Source organism: Choristoneura fumiferana, chromosome 15, assembly GCF_025370935.1.
Source record: "Choristoneura fumiferana chromosome 15, NRCan_CFum_1, whole genome shotgun sequence".
Taxonomy (NCBI): Eukaryota; Metazoa; Arthropoda; class Insecta; order Lepidoptera; family Tortricidae; genus Choristoneura; species Choristoneura fumiferana.
Window position 1 is genome coordinate 13,449,804 of NC_133486.1, and position 21,980 is coordinate 13,471,783.

Consider the following 21,980-nt stretch of genomic DNA (forward strand, 5'->3'; position numbering starts at 1 on the left):
GACCATATTGTGTTTTATTTAAAGTTTATTTTGGACATACATACATACATAAAATCACGGCCCTTTCCCAACGGGGTAGGCAGAGACTACATCCTTCCACATGCTACGATTCTGGCATACAACTACATTGATTCGTCATTCTTTTCATGCATGCACGTCGGCGAAGAGTACTCCTGACCCAACCATTCTTCAGAACGTCCCCGATTATTTTAGAAATGTGAATATTTCGAATTATTTTAGTTTAATTTTAAAGGTGCGAAAAACTGTCTGCTCTGAGGTCGACATTGACTCGGATTATTAGTTTCTCCGACATTTCTTTTATACCATCGTTACATCTAACGACATTCCAACCCCAACAGGCCTCCAAGAATCAACGAACACCCCAAACCGCACGTGGTCCGCACACCCCGACAAAATTTACATCGTGCGTTTCCACCCCACGGCCTCAGATCTTCTCACTACGGCAGCTCACGACCTCACAGTGAAAATATGGGATCTCAGCCCTGAAGTGCCGGTTGCGGCCATCACTTTGACCGGCCACACTGAGCAGATATTCGCGCTGGATTGGTCGCCTTGCGGGGAATATTTGGCCACCGTGTGCAAAGATGGACTTGTTCGGGTAAGTCTATTATTTGTGTTATTATATCAAATGAGCGTTATTAGTGGTATTACTAAATTAAGATTGGTTTTGGAGTCTTTTTGTATTTTTTATTTCAACTCCAAATTTGTTATACGGTTATCCCGTGAAATCCATTTGGTCTCTTTTTCTAGTTTTTCTGTGCATCCATGTTTCAGTTTGTATTTTCGATACGGTATTACTAAATAATTTCATAAGCATCAGCATAGAAGCAGATTCGCCACCAATCCCTGGTCGTACGATTATAAATTGCTTTGCATTTGTATTATGGGTGAGACGCACTAGGACGTATCCATAGAAACACTAATCCAAAACTCGTCATTGTCCAGAGGTCGTAGTGTCTAACGCCATAAAGATTGCACATCGATCTTTGGAAAAAGACTGCTAATTTCGGCTTCGTAGAGCGTTGTCACACACTATTTATGCGACTTTTGTCAGTCGTTGTACAGGTGCAGCAGTAGAGTACGGACGCATTTAGATGAAAATATGTAATAAAGAGTTGTTGAAACCCCCAAAACTTTAAATTGTACGATGGCATCTTTAGGAAAAAGAGGGAACTATCGTTTTTGTAGTAGTTGCAACAGCTCTCTATAGATATCTGAAGTTTACATGTCATTAATTTGACGTAAACTAAGTATGTCCATAGAGAAAGAAAGAAAGGTTTATTTTGGCTCCATAAGTACTACCTAAAACTAAGACTAGAACTAGCACTATGACTATGTTACTTGGTGACACGGCAGGATACCAAAAAGGGTCTCCACACAGCATGTGTTGCCGCACATTATGTGCAGTAACGCTGGTTTTCTGTGGAGCCCAAACGTTAAATAAACATGTATGCATGAGATAGAGGTCTTAGAGGTGCAGTATTTATTTGATACAAAACGTCACTTATTAAATACGATGATTAATGGACGGTGGCCAGTGTTCGGAAATCGTCGTGAACAGCCAGTTGTCTTTTACCGAAGACCGATGTGCAATCTTTATCGCCGGGTACTGTACTAACGCGCTGACGTTCACGATCATATTACCATCTCTTGTTTTGTACCGTGTCACTGAAAGAAATGGTGAAAACTATTGTGATTCCAAGTGTCTTAGACAATAAAGCCCTAGGTCCATGAATATTTACGAGTACCCTACTCAATAGATCAAATTACGTAATTTCATAAAAAAGCGTATTGGAAATACGGGCGTTGTAACGTCATAAATGAAGTTTCGACACCTGTAGGCGCCTACGAGTATTGTAGCTAGGTGTTATTAACTTCCCTTAGTACTTTAGGGGTATCTAAAAGTCACCGAATTGCGAGACTAGAACTGCGTCTGAACTTTTCGAGTCACCATACTTGTATGAGTAAATACTAGTATGCTAAAAGAAGGGTGGTAACGAGTACTTTAGCGTCCACGATAAAACCTATTCCCGTAAATGGGCATTTTGAAAAAAGTGTACTTAACTTTTCTTAAAAAATGTATTATATTTTTTCATACAAATTTTATGAGTCAGTTTTGTGACGCCCATACAGTGTATGAAAAAAAGTCACAAAACTGTGTGTGACGTTTTTGTTTGGGATTATTTAAAACCATCGTAATCGATTGTGCTCTCGATTCTGAGTGGCAAAAACCTTTTTTTTTTCTAAAATTGAAAAAGAAGGTGCACTTTTTTTTTGTGAAAATACCCAAATACGTCTCTTCAATTTCTATTTTATCTGTTGTCAGATTTTCAAGCCGCGAGCGTCGACGGAGGCGATCCGCAGCGGGCCCGGGCCGGCGGGCAGCCGCGGCGCGCGCGTCGTCTGGGCGCTCAACGCAACTCACCTCGTCGTCACCGGCTTTGACAAGTCAGTGCACTCAAAAACTACCCAAACACTTTCAATATATACTAAAAAGATCATTTATGATGTTCCATTTTCATTTTATGTCCGCTCGTGCCTAAAATACCGCACTTTCCAAAATATTACATTACATTTATCATATTTCCACTGTACCAGATGTCCATAATAAGACATTTCACCAAAAACATACTTACTTGAGTAGTCGATTTTTAATCTTCTATTTCGTAATGTGGTGCAACGAGAATCTGGTAAGCTAGAAATGTGGTAAATACGTAACGTAGTATTTAAAAAATGTGGTATTTTAGGCACGGGCGCCTTATTCGACATAGTGTTAGTAAGAGATGAGTTTTGTCATGGAGACATTTGTGTACAGGGTGTCGGAACGTCAGATCTATCTATACAAGGCGAGTGACTTGAGCGCGCCTGTGAGCACGGTGGGTTTGGATGTGTCCCCGGCCATCCTTCAGACCCATATCGACCATGACTCTGCTACCATCTTCCTTACTGGACGGGTAAGTAAATGAGTAAGAGCCACTTAATTGGTTATAAAATCAAAAGATAAGCAACAGGTGACACTGTCTCTTGTCCTTCGTCCCCTATTTTCTTAACCCTGTCCCCACTCTCCAGTCCCCTGTCCCGAGTCCCCAGTCCCCCTGTCCCCATTCTTCAGTCCCTTGTCTTCAGTCCATAGTCCCCAGTCCCCTGCCCCCACTCTCCAGTCCCTAGTCCCCAGTCCCCCTGTTCCCATTCTTCAGTTCCTAGTCTTCAGTCCATAGTCCCCAGCCTACAGTCCCCACTCCCCACACCCCAGTCTCCAGTCGCCATTCTCCCACCCCCACTCTCCAGTCCCTATCCCATACTCCGTGTTACTTGTCTGCTGTATCCGTCGTCGCGCGGCGCGGTGTCTGCTGGCTGGTGTCCCCTGTACGTTACCATGATGGGTGTTGTCGGTGTCCGTAGGGCGACTCCACGATGTACTGCTACGAGGTGACGAGCGAGCCGCCCCACCTGTGCGCGCTGTCCCACCACCGCGCGCCCACGCTGCATCAGGGCATCGCCTTCCTCAACAAGAGTCTGCTGGCCGTCGAAAAGGTAATACGGGTAACAGGGCCGCAGGGTGGCAAGCTCTGGTGGAAGGTGGAACCATAATGTCTTTGACAAAACGGTTTTTTACTGGAGTTGTCTTGGAATTATTGTTTTATGGTGTCATCTATCATATTGATTAAGGTTATCTAATTTTTCGCCGAAAATATATATTTTTCCCTAATGATACAGTTCCCAACTGTTTCATATGGACGAACGATTTTTTTTTGGCTGTAAGTACTTCAAAAACCTTGGATAACCGCACTAAGAGATGAGAAAGGCGTAAAACATTCCAACAGAGAAAAAGTCACACAGATTGCCTCAAAATTTTACAAATTGTTGTACTGCGATCCATCCCGTAATACTGATAATACCAATTTCCACTGTTCTGAAAACATCCCTCCAATAACGGAACACGAGATCAGTAATGCCTTAAAAAGCATGCCATACCAACGGAGCCCTGGAGGTGATGGGATTACAACAGAAGCTGTGCGAATAGGTAAAGAGGCTTTGTTGCCGCATATTTCAAATCTATTGAACTCCATACTACAGACTGGCTCAATTCCCCAAACACTTTGTCATTCTAATATCATCTTGTTACACAAAAAGGGTGACAAGACAGATATTAACAATCACAGGCCAATTAGTTTGGTGTCTCACTTATACAAACTCTTTACTAAGATTCTGCAAAACCGTATCTCTCCACAACTAGACCAGCACCAACCTCCTGAACAGGCTGGCTTTCGACCTTCGTTCTCCACGACTGACCATCTACATGCTCTAAATCAAGTGATGGAAAAGGCCAATGAGTTCAACATGCCACTTTATCTGGCATTCGTTGACTACAGCAAGGCTTTTGACAGTGTCAAGCATTGTGCTATACTGTCCGCACTGCGCAGTCAACAGATAGATTCAACCTATGTGGAGCTCATTGGCCTAATCTATCGCAATAGCACAGCCAGCATAAAACTTCATAATCCCGGCCCTTCGTTTACGGTGGAAAAAGGAGTAAAACAGGGTGACCCACTTTCCCCAAACTGTTTACCAGTTGCCTCGAAGAAGTGTTCAGAGCGTTGGCGATCTCTTGGCAAAGCAAGGGAATCGATGTCGGAAGCAAAAAGTTGACAAATCTTCGTTTTGCTGATGACATCGTTCTCTTTTCAACATCAGCGAGCGAACTACAAAAAATGCTTCAAGAACTAAGCACAGCAAGCCTTGAAGTTGGACTTACGATGAATCGGTCAAAGACTAAGTTGATGACGAATAGCATCAAACGTAGGGTAATGGTAGATGAGCATGTGATTCACTATGTCAACGAGTATACTTATTTGGGCCAGATAGTCTCCTTTGAAAACAGACAAGGCAAAGAAGTCGACAAACGTATTGAAAATGCCTGGAGGAGCTACTGGTCCATGAAAGCACTAATGAAGGGTAAACTTCCACTAGCCTTAAAACGCAAGCTCGTTGACATGTGCATCCTGCCCATCCTAACCTACGGTGCTCAGACCTGGTCTTTGACTGAGGCCCAGAAGTCCAAACTCAAGGTTTGCCAGCGGGCTATGGAGCGCAGTATCCTAGGTGTTCGAAGAGCCGATAGAATAAGGAACACTGAACTGCGCTCAAAAACCCGAATTGTTGATGTGGGGACGAAAACCGCCAAACTCAAGTGGGACTGGGCAGGACATGTCTGCCGGATGCATCCGGATCGTTGGGCTAAAATCACCACTGATTGGGTTCCAAGCGACGGGCACCGGAGCAGAGGTAGTCCTAAAAGAAGGTGGCGGGACGATTTGGAGCGATTCCAGCCGGACTGGCAACATTTTGCCGAGGCCAGAGACGAGTGGAAGGAGAAAGGGGAGGCCTTTGCCCAGCAGTGGGACACTATATAGGCTATTAAAAAAAAAAAAAAAAGTACTTCAGGATTTTTGTAAAGCTAACCTAATCTATAGGGTTCTACAGGATAATCCTGAAATATATCATGAATAGTTTAGAGCTCCAGAAAAAAACTTATGCTGTTCAAGATGTCTTCTGATTATTCCGGAATTTTTCAGCAGATGGTTGGGTTCGTTCGATTGAATGTTTTTTGGAACTTTTTAATTGTGGTTAACAAAATGTTTCCATACATTGATCGATGTTCAAAATGTACCAACAAGGTGTGACTACACTTTGACTCAAAAATCGGGATGATAAACCTGTACAGCTGCTTTCAGGCACTAAACCGATAACCTAAAATATAACGATGAATTGAAAGAAACTGTATTATTTCAGGTGGAATTTGCAAGAGCACTGCGACTGACCAATGGCAACATTGAACCTCTATCGTTCACCGTTCCGAGGATAAAGGTAATTTAAAATAATTACTTTGTTCACCCGAGACCTTACGATAGCTACGTCTATGCAACAAATGTGTGTTCATGCAACTCTTCCACCTCCACACTGTAAGAACTCACTCAAATGGTCTGATGGTGAACAATGATTGAGTTCGAAAAGCGTCAGCGTAGTGTGGTGTTGGTGATAGTTGAGCAAACACTTCCAATCAAAAATCCTGACGAAAAACCTTTCTAGAGGGTCCAGGCAAAGTTAACGCAATAACCTCTCAAATTATTCTGTAAACATCTTTTGCCCATGGATATGGGTGTTTGGGTGTTTCCGTACATCAGATATTAGTAATCCTTATTTAACATAGCGCTAGCCCTAATGCCATGCAGTTTGAGCAATACACATAATATATAAGTATGTATTAAGCAAAGCGTTAAGTGCGATGGCCAAGTCGGTATGTGTATTAAAAAAATTTGGCGTACTCTTTATTTGAGAACTATAAGATGTATTTTTCCACGGTTTTAAAATAAGCAAGTTGGTGATTCAAATAAGCGAGTTCTGTTGACACCTGTACTATAAGAATATAAAAACTGCGTTGCGAGACTTGCAGCTTTTTACATGTAATGTTTTTGATGGGATATAGGTGTTTGGATTCAAACGTATGGTTGTTTCAGAGCGAGTTGTTCCAAGACGACCTGTTCCCGCCGACGCTGGTGACGTGGTCCCCGTGGCAGCCGGCCGCCGCGTGGCTCGCCTCGCAGCCCGCGCCCGCGCGCACCGCGAGTCTCCAGCCGCCCGGCATGCAGCCCTGTGAGTCCCCATTACATCCCTTTTTTTCTTTTCATGTAATCTTTTCTTATAGTTTTTTTTTTCTCTGATTATATTAATTTTGAACTGAATTAACTTAGGTTGTAATCCATACTTACTAATATTATAAATGAGAAAGTGTGTTTGTATGTTTGTGTGTTTGTCCGTCTTTCACGCCGTAACGGAGCGACGGATCGACGTGATTTTTGGCATAGAGATAGTTTATGGGCTCGAGAGTGACATAGGCTACTTTTTATCCCGGAAAAATGCACAGTTCGATGTTCATAAACGAATACCACGCGGGCGGAGCCGCGGGCAAATGCTAGTTATTATTATAAGTACTGTAATTTAGGGTTCTGCAAAGTGTGTTTTGCGGCACACCAGTGGGACGCAGTTGTAGGCTAAATATAATATAATAATGAATTTTTGACAAGTTTTTTGCGGTGCATTCTTCTTGGCAATGATGGTCTTTCTGATAGCGCTGATAGTTTCAAAAAATAAATGACATGATGTAGACGGTTCCGACTGAATATCAGCGCTGCAGGTGTCTAACGCCTCAACATAATGCTGAGACACACTTTTGCGGGGACACACAAAATCGTGTATTTTAATTTTTGTATTTCTTTTTCATTTTATTTGTGTTTGAGAGAGAGAGAGAGAGAGAGAGAGAGAGAGAGAGAGAGAGAGAGAGAGAGAGAGAGAGAGAGAGAGAGAGAGAGAGAGAGAGAGAGAGAGAGAGAGAGAGAGAGAGAGAGAGAAATACATTAGATGGAGAGAACAAAAAAAAACATCGAATAGTATAAAGTGGACCCCACTCAGCATACTGTTACGGCAAGCCGCAACGCTGTTTTTCAGTGGGACCCATTTAAAAACTAAATTAAACTAAATTAATTTAAAAACAGCTATTTGCTGTTTATTGTTTCTTTTTTGTTTTGATTTTGTTGTATTTGCGTGTCTTTGTGAATGTGAATAAATGTCTTCCATCTTTCTTCTTATTTCTATAATATGTCTTTAAAATAGCAATGTGTTGTGTGCAGTGTCAGCGCACACGGTGGGGGCGGCGAAAGAGCCGGCAAAGCCGCCGCAGAAGGCCAAACCCGACCTCATCAAGTCGCACGTGCCTACCGACCCCAAGGAGAAACAGGACAGCGTGAGTAAAGAAAGAAAGAAAGAAAGAAAAAGAAAGATTTATATGGTGCCATCAGTACAACCATACTCCTAGTTTTTAGCTGTTATAAAAATAACTACCTACGTGCATGTCAAATTTGAATTCTCTAGCTAGTGGGTATTTACAATTACGGAGATAGGGTCACCTTAAAACAAACACATACATCCCCTTAATGTTCCTGTGTATTGTTTCTTTGAATTCTAGGGCCAAGGGTTGGGCTGAAAAAGAAATTTAAAAAATATATTAACAAGAAAATTAATTAATTAATTAATTGATTATTTAATTAATTAATTAGCCGTGGTGGCCTAGTGGTTTGACCTATCGCCTCTCAAGCAGAGGGTCGTGGGTTCGAACCCCGGCTCGCACCTCTGACTTTTTCGAAATTCATGTGCGGAATTACATTTGAAATTTACCACGAGCTTTGCGGTGAAGGAAAACATCGTGAGGAAACCTGCGCAAACCTGCGAAGCGATTCAATGGTGCGTGCGAAGTTCCCAATCCGCACTGGGCCCGCGTGGGAACTATGGCCAAGCCCTCTTGTTCTGAGAGGAGGCCTGTGCCCAGCAGTGGGACGTATATAGGCTGGGATGATGATGAATTGATTATTAATTTAGTGTATTAGCATGTGCCGTTTGATTAAATAAATAAAAAAAAACACTTGAAATATTTGTGATTTTCACTGAAGGGTTTTTTCTGTACATTATAAATTTGTTACAGATAATGAAATCAATGAGCGCCAAAGTGCAGATAAACCTGAAACTGGAGCAAGACAACATGGAAGGAGTGGACGAGGCCGAATGGGAACAGTGAGCGTGCAATCCAAGCCACAAACAGCGTTCGAGCGTTCCTTGTGTCCTTTAGGATAGGGGCTTTCTGACAAACTTATTGCTAGATGGCGCCACTTGCAAACGGTCCTTTTGACGTTACAGTGTTGCTAGTTATAAATCAAACTCTACAGGAGCTGACATACTATTTAAAACCCGACGCCACGCCACGCTTGCACACGCCTTCCAACGCGTGTCAGTACTAAGCAGTGGGACACGACTGCTGTGTGGGATGAATATATGTATTTATTATGGTGAGGTGCAGACAGCAACATGCGACGAGCGACGTGGCGTGGCGTCGCGTTTTGATAGTATGTTTCCGCCTTAATGTGGCAAAATGTCGAAAGGACCATACGATACTAACGCCATCTACCAATATTTCGCATGTTAGAAATTCCTCGTCCCAAATTGTTAAGTGGAATGCTGGATGCTGGAGGTAACGGAGTTTCTAAAAACTTAGCGGGAGTTTCTTATGTTATAGTATAGTTGACATTAAGTTGGGCAATAACCTTCCTTGCTTCATTACCGGCCCAGAAAATATTGCAAGAGTTTATTATAAAAAAAACTTTTTTATAGTTTGGGTCAGTCTTCATATCGTTCAACCACAATCATTATAAGAAACTCCCTGTAATGTTTATCAGTGATTCCAATTTTTGTATATCTTAATCTAGACTTACCCCCTTATTCATAAAACTTAACAAGCCTATGTTAACTAACAAATGCTTTGTCCCTTTCTAACAAATACAAATGTCGAAGTGACAGATAAGGACAAACGAATTTTAGCGGCATTTTAACTAAAATAGGTTTGATTGTCGTTTATGAATAAGGGGGTTAGCTTATAGCTCCCTAGATGATACTAAACGATAATGCTAGGTGAATGATATGGCAACGATCCTAAGAATTATTTGTACCGATAATTTTGGATGTTTCTACAAATTAAAAAAAAAGTTTCTAAAGGATATTATACATTAACAGTAGCTACAAATAATATGGGAAGAATGTAGACAAGCAGTGCATCTCTTTTTGATTCAATTATATTTCCTACTTGAATGGTGAGTTATGCATATTCTCAAATATACATTCCTTTTCCAGTATATTTGATATTATTCAATTCTTTAAACGCTGTAAGGTTATCGGTACAGAAACTTCTTATTATAAGACTACTCATTCAAGTACGAATTCCATTTAGAGTTTCTAAACCCTTACTAACAACAGAACCTTCATATTTTATAGAACTTTTTACCGACACGTAGCTTACCGTAGCTTCGTCTTAACTCTAGGCAGAAAACTCAAGTCTGGTCAATATTTTCGTCAAACTTATTTTGTTTCGAAGTTGACTAAAACGTGCGGTTACTTTGAAATATACAGGATGGCTCATTTAGATCGGTCAGTATGGGAAAATCTGAAACTATAAGACATAAGATCTGTTCTTAGGAACTATGTCATCGATTTTAGTAACAAGAAAAACTGCATTCATACATTTTAAAAAACTTGCTGGGAATCGAAATCAGAAATTTAAAAAATATAAATTACATTATTAAAAATATGTAATACAATGCACTTTATTCATTCTAGATACCGTATTTCATAGTAATATTTCGCCACTACTTTGAAAAATCTCGTATCTCAAATCAATACGTCAACAAAATTGAACCTTGACGTAATGGTCATAAAGGGCACTAAGAAAAAATTTCAATTTTGTGTTACGAGGTTTTTTTTTAAGTAGTGCCGATTTATTGCTTAAGACCTACACTACCGATAGAAATAATGAGTTTTATTTTTCAAAATGACTGGATTCAATTTCCAAACCGAGTAAATCTTTTTTTTTATGTATGAATGCAGTTTTTCTTGTTACTACAATCAATGACATACTTAAGAACAGATCTTCATATGTCTTATAGTTTCAGACTTTCCCATACTGACCGATCTAAATGAGCGAAACTGTATGTTTGAAGTTTTGTTTTTGTAGTTGTTTATTGACTTACCTCAAAAGGATACTGTCCCAGAAGCAGGGCTTCGAACTGATACCAAAAATACCCGGTCCGAAAGCGATACATACCGGTATTTTACCAGGTACTGTAGAACCAGAGGCTGTATTGTCTACCGCGTGAGTGTTAGCGATTGCATTCATCGTCTCTTTCTGCCATTCGACGTATGCCGTGTGACAGAAAGAAGTGATGAAAGCGATTGTGTTCAGGACCATTTAACATTTTTTTTATATACTACAGATAAAAAATATCCTTATTATTACTTGTCAACAATGTAATGCGAAAAAAATTATTGAAATTGGATAAAATTATTTTTTCAACCTCTAGTGTCTACTCGCACGTTATAAGTCAAAGGTTGTTTTTAAATAAAATTGCTCGTTTGTTAACATCGATAATTTTACTCAGTGAATTATTATACTCCTATATTATGTATTATTAGTTTTATTAGTATGGATTACACATTCATTTGAGATACGAGCTTTTATTTAATTTTGACTATTAAACGTCCTTGAATTCATAGTAATTATGTACGATTTTTTATTTTTAAAATTAAAAGTATTTATTTGATCTCATACGTGCGACCAAAATGTATGTCCTGTGACATGGCAATGCTCATCAATGCTCACTATTTAAATATGCATTTAATTTAATTCCCAAAGTGGATTGTTTTGAAGTGATATTAAAATTGTCTAAGGAAATAACAGTTATCTGATAGATTTTCTATATTTCGAATATGAATTCATTACAACACAATATGGGGTCGGTTTTTATACAATAGATATCGCTAGATGGCGTTAGTATCGAGAGGTCCGTTTGACATTAAACTCTGGCTTGCGATTGGCTCATTTAGTAACCAATCACAAATGTGACACAAATGTCAAAGTTGTCAAACGGACCTCACAATACTATATTGGCAACTAGTCTCTCACAGAAACTCTCATTAGTAAAAAATATATATTGACATTTATTATTGTCTATAATACAATTCTAGTGCTAGAACAGTGCAAGTAATTCTAATAGCAATGCAATGCTACCAAAAAAAAACTATATCCTCCTGAGCCCTCGCGTACTTTACAAAAGACCAATTAACACTAAAAATAACGGCCGAATGTTCTTTAAGTACAAATTGTTCATTGAATAAAGAATTTTAAGAATTTTTAAATAATATCCGAAATAACAAAGCAGGTCAACCACGTCTAGGTCTTAACCTCTAAGTTTGTTAAAAAAGGTTAGGACTCAGGAGGCTAAAAATAAGGAAAATGCATGTGACGTATTATAGTGACAGTCAATTGTTTATTGCATAAAAATAAACCCATCTCCTAAGCATGACATTCCCATGTTTGCCATATAAAATGCATTTATTTATACGTACTTTATGTATTTTAATATTGTTACTATGTAAATTGTAACGCGTATATATATAGATAAGGAAATATAGGGTATTTTCTACTTTAGGGAATTGAGGTTTACGATGATTTTCTATTCTACATTGTATTTATATGGTTATAAAGGGGATAGTCCACTGATGGCGTTCATTAAAACTTACTTTCAAAAATGTTTTGTACCTACTTACGATTGCACATTTAAAACTCTTGTAGTTCTTCCATTATACGAAAACCAGTTCCCTTAAAGTGAATGGAAATCAAAAATAGCACGTAGAATTCTATTCTAGTCTAAGATCGAATCTTGTAAATTTGTAGATTTTTTACACAAGCTCTCAGGTTGTCCATAGATTGAGCAAATCGATATGTTTCCCATCTCTATTGAGACTGGACATTGGTACAGATTTTTAACAGTAGCCCGAAAATATGCTAGTTTGGAGCAACTAACAAGCACGGTGTATCTATAAAATACATGCTCATAATGAGCATGCAAAAACACGAAGTTCACAAGCGTCTATGAAGATCAGATTTGTGTAGTCTGGAAATATTTTGTATTTTATTTTCGATACTCAATTGGCATGATTATTTGATACTATAATAATGACTCTCGAAAGCCCTATCAAGGTAGCCTAGATTAGACTTTCATCATGCAGTAAGCGTGCTGTTAATAAGCATAATGTATCTTTAAATGTATTACTTTGCTAGAACAATCTTTGTTACAAACCTGTTGCGTTTGACCATCAGTGGATCCTACCTATTCATTTATGTATACAGATTCTTATATGTATATTGATTGATAGCTCGAGTTTAGTGTTGCTAGTTGATGCCATAAATCACACGTTTTGCTCAAAAAGCCAAAGAGGTTTGTCTCGTCAACATAATTTATGTGTAACGTTGATCAATGCAATATTAAGTCGGTTTCTATGTGCCTACAGAAATGTTACATCTTAGTTTTTGTACGGAAATTCTCCCGTAGATTGTGTATGGCAATACAATGCGGTGTCGTTATTTGAAAACTCAACTGAGTAATAATTTATTTGAAAATAAAATAAAAATAACATTGAAACTGAATTTGGTGTTCGGAGCTACGATGAAGTCTTTTTTTAAACAGAGGAATTACTGCTTAATCAATTCGCGCACGCAAGGTTATTTCGGATGACACCATGAGCACACTATAGTATAATGTTAAGGTCTGGCCAATCATGATATGTGAATACATCTAGTGCGCTTATAAGATATTTTTCCCATGAATGAAACTTTTAATTTATTCTCAAACTGGGCACGACACGGATATAGGTATGTATAGGTATGTAGGTAAGTACATCGAAACCGAGTAAAGGGCTACTAATTATCTATTATCTCCAAAAATAAACTGACGGGGTTGTATGGATACCTCGCCTAACGCAGGTAGGAAAAATAGCGAGTTGATCATTTTTAATATATTTTTTTCGAAGTTTATCCAACGGCCGTCGTAAAGGGTCCTGTATTAAAATGAATCTCATGAGATTATACACTTTAGGATTGTAAAGGAAATCACTTTGGTTGACGACTAGATGCTTAAGTCGTAATGAACTGTAAATTGAATGAAGTCTAAGGACGTATTGTCCTATCTCCCTCCCGCGCTTAATGAACGCTTACGAGCGGGACAGATGTCACTAGGAGATACGAACGCTTTCGTATTACTTAAATATGAATAGAATAGATGTAATTTTATCACTAGTCAAAAAGCTATTCCTTAAAGAAGTCTTAACGTTTTTGCGCATATCTTTATTATTAATTTATGATTAACTTTTTTTTTATTAAGTTAATTGCTCTCTCGTCGGTACTTTTTTTGTACAACGAATATAGCAATTATTTGCTAAAAGCGAGAAAAATACAAGTAACAGTGCATTAAGTGCCAACATTCTAAAAAAACTATAAATAAAATAAAACAAATTAAAACAAAATTGCTGTCCAATAAGCCAACTGCGTTCCTTCATTGAATAATACTAATTCATTGAGAGAAATAGCGGCCGGCCTTTTGTTACCCAGTTGTATGTGTTAAATGATATAAAATATATGTCATGATGGTAACCGTTTCCATATTTAATTCGCTGTATTGGTTGTACATAGTACTGATATGCGAGCTCGACGAATGCACATAATTATATCATATCAAGGCTGTAAGCTATTCACCAATATAAGTTATTTTCTAAGTACGCACCTTTGGTAAATGAGATAACTTAGACAATTTCGTATAACATTTGTCATTTAAAAATTTGTCAGTTTATATCTCACTGTAACATTGACATAATTATGAACTGTAAGTATAATTATTGACATTGAGTTAAATTTGAAAAAGACTAATTTGACATTTTTTTAATGAGACTAATGAACATTTAATGACCAACGTTATGCGAAACAATCTAATTGTAAAATTATTACATTTTTAACACACAATTGTACGATGCATTTATATTTAATCGCATAAATAAAAATAAATTACCTGACCATAAATAACCTACTCGAACTTAACCGTAAGCACGATGATTATTTTGTAACATTTGTATTGTATAGATAGATTGTCATACAAATTGATTTTGCACAAAATACTCTGGCTCCCTCTGTACCAAAGTTGTGAAATGACAATAATTTATTTCGAAACGATACCTAACCTTCCAAAGGATTTTACTTTCGTTTTGACTTACCTATTTATTAATTTCGATTTTTTTTCACATAATTGGAAAGGTTTGTGCTTGTAGCTGAGTTGAAAATGAAAATGAAACGTATTCTATAAACCTAAAAGTAAACATCTATAAGAAAACTTTTCTTTAGTCACTTGATTACATTTTTCTTTAAATATGTTCCATAAAAGAAACACACTTTGAAAAGTATCCAAGGGATCAAGTTTTTTTTGCAATTTATAAAATATATAAATATATGTTTTTTTTATAAAATTTTATTGCCATCCGAAAATACATATTGCATCACAGCACTTAGTTATAATATAAGCATGATATTCCAAGGATTTATTTCAATTCAACTTTTTAATTGGAATAAAAAAACATTTTACAAGAAAATCGTAACAGTATTAAAACAACTCGACGCGGACTTCTTTTCCGATTTGTTTTCAAAACACTTATGACATAGAAACACGTTTTCTATTTTATTGACAGGCAATTCACATTTGTGCGAAATGTTTAGTTGTGTGTTGTGTGCCACATTTGAGTAACGGTTTTTGTTAAAGTATGAAAACATAACTTTAGCTTTAGCTGTATGTAATATTGCATTGTCAAAAAGTAATCCGGAATATTATGGCAAATGGTTGGGCAAGTTTTACTGTAAATGTTATTCAGGATTTTTTCATTGTCATTGACAAATTACGTGACGTATTATTCACACAAATACCTATCTGCCCCGATGGGAGATCGAACCCGGTACCTCAAACTTCATTGTCAAATGTTCCGGATAAATTTCAAAACATCTTGTAGGTGGGCATTTCCACAAAAAAGTGTAGGTATGCACTCTTTTTTTTTCAATTTTGGAAATTTAGCACAAAGACAAGCTAAAGCTTACCTATTCCAGTCATGTGTTTTGTGGTCTTGTTAAATTTTCATTACACTTCGCCTCGCGCGATGCTATTTTGTTCCTTTCGCTCCAAGTGTTCAAGCAAAGTTTGAAAATCTACATTTTCTAATTTGTATTCTGTATGAATTTGCTAGATAAGTGTGCCTGCTGCAATTTTGGGAACCAGTGCCAATTTTTTAGTTGGTTGACCTGTAAATTTTTACACGTGCTTTTACCAATTGAAAGGAAGTTGATGTTTTTCATTAAATAATAAGAAATGGCGCGATTGTTTTCTTCGCATGGTCGTATGAGATGTCTTTTTGTTGGTAAAGTAGCGTGTAATGGCCACACAGTGCGTGTGTATTTTACGTACTTTTGGATGTTAAGCCCTAAAAATATCCTAGTATTAAGGCAATATTTGGAGATATTTTTATTATTTTGCATTTTTTTATTAAACTCTTGCTAAATAAATATGTGAGTTTTATTTATAATCGTGTGGTTTTCTGTTAAATAAATAAAAGTACCCAACCCAAACGTCTGTTATACATTTGTTTACACATATTCGATACACAGAAAAATACATAAGGCAAAATTAATAAAAATGTGACATCAAATTAGCATTAATTATTATACAGGGTGTTTGGCGGATGGATGGACATACGTATATAGGGAATAGATGGGGCCATATGCAACGTGGTAGAGCATAAAAAAAATCACTTGGGGCATGATATTTTTTATTCTTCAAATACTGCGTTTTCGTGATTAAAAATCTTTAAAAAAATATTTGGGCCCAACTGAATTTTTTTATTCTCGACCACGTTGCATTAAGGCGCCAGCTATCCCCTATATACGTATGTCCATCTATCTGCCAAACACCCTGTATTACTATTATATTGCACAAAGGTTCCTAGAGGTTCCATACTGTGGGACCCTTTCGTGATAAATGTACCTAATTAATGACATTACTGAAGAGTATATTTTCAACAACGAAATTTGAAATAGATCATGGAAACGTTCAAAAGAACTTCGTAAAGCAGTCATTTATTTTTTAATTTGGAAACTTCTTCATCATGAACCAATAGAAACTTCGTTTACCTATCCTCGCAGTGTCCACTAGAGACACGCTGAGAGAGGATAGGTAAATGAAGCGTTTCTGATAAATACATTCTCCGCAACGCATCCTCGCTTATCTGTGGTGGAAACGCAGCCTAATAAAGAATGATTTGATTTAAAAAATGTTTTTCAAAATTTGATCTGTCTGGCTGGCTGGATGCTCATGCCTGTATGCCGACGATGCTATAAAACTGTAGTAGACTTAGCTATCGTAAGATCGCGGGTGAGCGAAGTAATTGTTTATATCCATAACTACTAATATTATAAATGTGAAAGTGTGTATGTTTGTATGTTTTTCCAGCAGCGTCGAAACGGAGCGACGGATCGACTTGATTTTTGGCATATACTTAGATAGTTTATGGGCCAGAGAGTGACATAGGTTACTTTTTATCCCGGAAAAATGCAGAGTTCCCGAGGGAACAGCGCGCGATAACCGCGATAAGCCGCGGGCAAACGCTAGTCAGTAATAAAGTCTACAAGCTGCGCTGTTCTATTTACGTCAAACCAAAGTCAAGGTTATTAAAGCCAGTAAACAGCAATCGACCCCGTGTACCCGCCATGAAAATTAATAGGGCCCAACTAAATACCGCACGACATTGATACCGCACGCTACCCAGTTGACTGCGAGTAATTGGACCCCGTCGTAAAGGCCAGTCTAGAACAGTTACGTGATATTCTGACATGAACAATTTATGGATTAAGTTTGGAAATGGATAAATTCATAGTCTGCACTTGGGTTTATAGTGTATGTATTTATATTTCCATGTAAGCCTCCGAAAAATCAATCAAAACACGAAAAAAAGATCGCAGAAAGCAAGTGTATGTTACCCCAAATTCAACGCGAGCGAAGCCCCGGGCAAGAGCTAGGATTACCTACTCGCATAGCAAATTTGAAGTCTCTAATAATTATAGTTACGGAAATAGGGCTATTTTGAAGTGAAAATATAAATCCCATTTATTCCCTATCCCGTAGGAATTTCGAAAAATCCTTTCTTAATGCGTGTCTACACCTATTAAGGAACATATATTCCAAATTTCAAGTTTCAGGCCCAGCGGTTTGGGCTGTGCGTTGATCTATAAGTCAGTCAGGTCAGTCAGTCAGTTTCTTCTTTTACATATATATAGATGAAATTATGTGACATGTATGTTAGACAAAATATAATTATGTCAGTCAAACACTATATTAAATGAGTTTATGCAAAATTAAAATTAGGTAATTTAAAATTAGGCGAAAGAAAATAATGTAAAGTAAGTTGTATATAAAATGACTTACTAAAATGAAAATTAGGTAAAATGAAACATTAGGTTAATATTAGTTTATCTAACATTAGGCAAACTGAAAATAGGCAAAAAGTTGTTAGGCAAAACAAGGTACAACCGTTCAAATCACTATTCCGAGACGCTATCATTTAACAACTCTTGGCGTTAACTATTTTTTGTAAGCTATCAAAGACGATTCTCCCTGTCCCTCCCTTAAAAATTTAATTTTTGAGTTAGGTAATTAAAAATTAATCTGGTTTTCAGGGTTAAGTTTACTTTTTTTTTATTTAGAGTCGCGTCTTGTAATGTTTGTTTTATGATGTCATTATGTGTCCTGTCAGGTAAATACCTACCATCATTTTTTTTTGTGTACTACTTTTTCTACTCGTACCTAAAGTGGGAATGGTTATAACGGGTGTGGCCTGTAATATGAGCAAATAATTAAAACATAGATCATACTCCTGAAACTGAACAACATTAGTTCAGCGACTTTTAAAAATCAAAGTTTTAATTTTTTGCTCGTATTACAGGCCACACCCGGTATTTTAGGGTGAGTTAATTACATCTTAAGCTCTCTTATTGTAAGGGGAGACATGCTCAGAAGTGAAATGTATAGAGCCCGTTAATATGACCATTCCCTCACTGCTTAAGTATTTCAATTTAGGTTTTACGGGATGAGAGTAAAAGTAAAAATTTGGAATTGAAATAAAAAATACGAAAAGATTCCAAAAAACCAATCTTAGTTTGATTGCTTAGTAACGACATCTCTTGTCCGGGTGAGCGGTTGGTTCCAATGGAGTGCTGAAAGTTTCACGATGAGGGCTACGGTATGTCACTAGCGTCACTGCTTAAGTGGCTAAATAAGAAAACAAACAAGCTGAGATATGAGGTGCATAGGGGAAATTCGTGTCTGTACCGTTGACTAGCAGTGGTGTAGCGGTCTAGCACGCGGTATGGAATAACGAGGACCTGGGTTTGATTCCCAGTGCTGGTCTTATTTTTCTGGTTTTTCTGTGCGTCTATATTTCAGTTTGTATTTTCGACCTCTATCCAGTTTTGAACAGAAAAACTCGAGTGTCCCTCCGCAGTAAGTACCCACATTCATCATTAATCGTCCGTTGTATTGAAGTGCGTTGGATGCGGAAGCGCGCCAATCAGGGCAAGGTTGATTGAGGGCGGTCCGAATTGGACGTCTTCCGACACGTTCGTTACTGCGGTTCGGACCTTTAGGTGACGTGATTTACGGGGGGGGGGGGTTACAGAACGTCAGCATCACGTTAGTATCACTGATTAACTAATAGCTAGTCTAATAAAAATCTGTACTTCATGATTAAAAACATTACGTACTCTACCCACCTTCGGCTTCTCTCGCGCGAATTAGGCAATTGAATTTTGCTAAAGTCGCATGAGAACGCTCTTAAAATTACATATAAATTACGTCGTCTAAAGAAATATTTTCCCACGTCGAAAACTCGTGTCTGACAACCAGCAGGGCTACTACGAAACTCGAAAGTCGAAGTTCGTGTCGTGCGGTCCCTGTGACATACTATTTATTACGAGTGCGAGAGGGACGGTACGATACGAAGTTCGAGTTTCGTAGTAGCCCTGCAGGAGCGCTAAATGATTAAACTTTATCCTTGACCCATTTATCTAAGACGTTACATAAATCCATAAACACGTAGCACTGTACGGCCATCACTGCCTATTGAACTAAAACAATACTTTGCTCACCCGCGACCTTATAATAGCTACGTTTATGAAAAACTGTGTTTATGCAGCTCCTCCGTCTCAACACTGTAAGAACACACACAAATCACACAAACCCAACTATCACCACCACTCTAGACTGACGCGTTTCGAACTCAACTAGAGTTCATGCGGTCAGCGACACAACCGTTTACCATGGTACCAGACGGCCAACTAATTAACCAAAATAAACATTTTAATTTGTCAATGTAAATCTTCAAGTACCCACTTTATTTTTCTCAAACAAACTACATACCTATAAAATTGTCTAAAAAAGCTAAGTAATGCCTGATTCAATAAATTACTGCATATTTGGTTAATGGTAGGCATTTTCTTTCATAATCTTCAAGTATATTTAATTAGCTGTACAAAATGAAACCGGAGCAGTTCTAATATTTAGGTATATACCAAACCATGGCATTTATAGTTGCTGATTTATTTAGAAATGTTTGTTGACCATAGTTGCTGACCAACTTGTAATTTTAGCAGATCGAATATAATTTTCTGTTCACCAAAATACTTTAGCACCAAATAAATAATGCCTAAGAAATCCCATGCAAACTGGACGACAACCTGAAATATATCCAGCAATCAGCTCTCTTTATATCCCTTATAATGCCCTCACAGATTGCCACTATTCATCAGCAGTTATTTATAGGCCAGAATATAACTTAACATTTTCCATAAAGTATGATACACGGCGTCTATAGGGAAATTATGACAATATTTGTCCAATGAAATGGAGCTTTTGCACTATGCACTTTCGCGTATGACTGGTTTTAAAGGGTAGTAAAATGTGCGATTTTTAGAACGATAGTACCGTAGGATAAGACCGCTTGTCTGTGATAGATGAAGATGAGTCAGTACAATGTAAAGGAAGTGCCACCAGAGTCAGGCGCGGCGCACTCCGCGATATAGGTACGATTCTGTAAGTATCAAAACACCCCACGCCGGCGTGGGTTAACTTACGAGGGCTATGAGCACCGCCCGGCATGTACGCTCGCGGTCTCGCTCGAACTTGTCGCGCCGCGTAACGCTACGTGTAACTGTGTGATTTTCGTGAGGATATTAAAATATCTATCATGAAATAGCGTGGTGTTTCGATTTTTGGGATGAGTAGGTATATATTTAAATTGTACAGTTTGAGCGCTGAAACAGTATCTGTATAACCACACTAAACAGTATGGAAACTACATAATGTTATCTGAAAATGAATTCATGAAAATTTAATTCATTGCAACACTCTGTACATAACATTACACTAACTCACCCAATTCTGTTCGAAACCATATTAAGTGCGAGTGCGATAAAATAACAGATAGGTAATTCGCGATTTACCAATGCCCACTGCGGGGGTGTACAAAACCTTTGAGGCAGCCGACGACGCATTCGGCACGCGACCTTGTACAATTATCAATTTTGTGACCGTCGGAGATCGTAGGCACGTCAATTTAAAAATGCTAGAAAACTAAGTATTTGTCCGAATTTACTCTTAAGTTAGGTATATGTGAGTATTATTTTTTTATTGATTTACAACCCTATCCTAAACCAAAACGTAGGTGCAGAATAAAAACGACCTTCGCGCGCAGCAGTAGAGTTTAATGTTGCTTGGTGGCGCGGTGATTTTGCTAATAAAAATTACGTAGGCATATAAAATGACGGCTTTCGTCAACATCAAAAGAGAGAACCTTCTGTACTTGTACTATTACTTATTCTGTGCCAGAGTTGAGGTCACGCACACAAGAACATATGCCAATGTAATTGTTCCGAATAAAGACGGATGCTATTGCCGTCTCGTTCGCTCTCTCTCTCTCTCTCATGGCGTCCGAGCCGTGAACGTCGCTCTTCATTATATAATTGTCAATTAATTACTAAAGGTGATTTGAACTAATAAAAGCAGTGTTATTCTGTCTCCTCGTCTTACTTGGAACCTGCCCTGCATAAATTCACTTCAGTAATGACAGCGGGATTTTGACATTTACTCATGCATTCCAGCCATTCCTTTTATGCAATCAGTTCTTCATGTAGCTGTGTGTAATCGTTCACTTCTCTCATGGCACTACCAGTTCATTCAGTTATGTATGTGGAATCTGTATGTGAATGGTTTTTGCGTGGCTCATCTGCTGATGAGCACAGGTATTTTGCAAGTGTGGTCGCGTTGTAGAAAGAAAATTTGATTTTAGTTAATTAATCAACCCGGCCCTACCTTTGTATTTATGACGGGTTAATTAACGAGCCGTGTAATTGGATTGAATTATTCAATTGATGAATTGTTTCGCGG

The 21,980-nt window shown here is 38.0% G+C and overlaps 1 protein-coding gene across 1 annotated transcript in view; it reads left to right on the forward strand.

The window, feature by feature from the left end:
- The window catches only part of pod1 (coronin), a 34,744-nt gene extending 18,693 nt beyond the window's left edge, over positions 1-16,051 (forward strand). The window contains 8 exon segments of the mRNA XM_074098643.1: positions 360-619; positions 2,348-2,469; positions 2,837-2,975; positions 3,424-3,555; positions 5,815-5,889; positions 6,540-6,675; positions 7,710-7,822; positions 8,558-16,051. Of these exon segments, the coding sequence (XP_073954744.1) occupies positions 360-619; positions 2,348-2,469; positions 2,837-2,975; positions 3,424-3,555; positions 5,815-5,889; positions 6,540-6,675; positions 7,710-7,822; positions 8,558-8,650 (1,070 nt within the window). The 3' untranslated portion in view covers positions 8,651-16,051.
- The last annotated feature ends 5,929 nt before the right edge of the window (positions 16,052-21,980 follow it).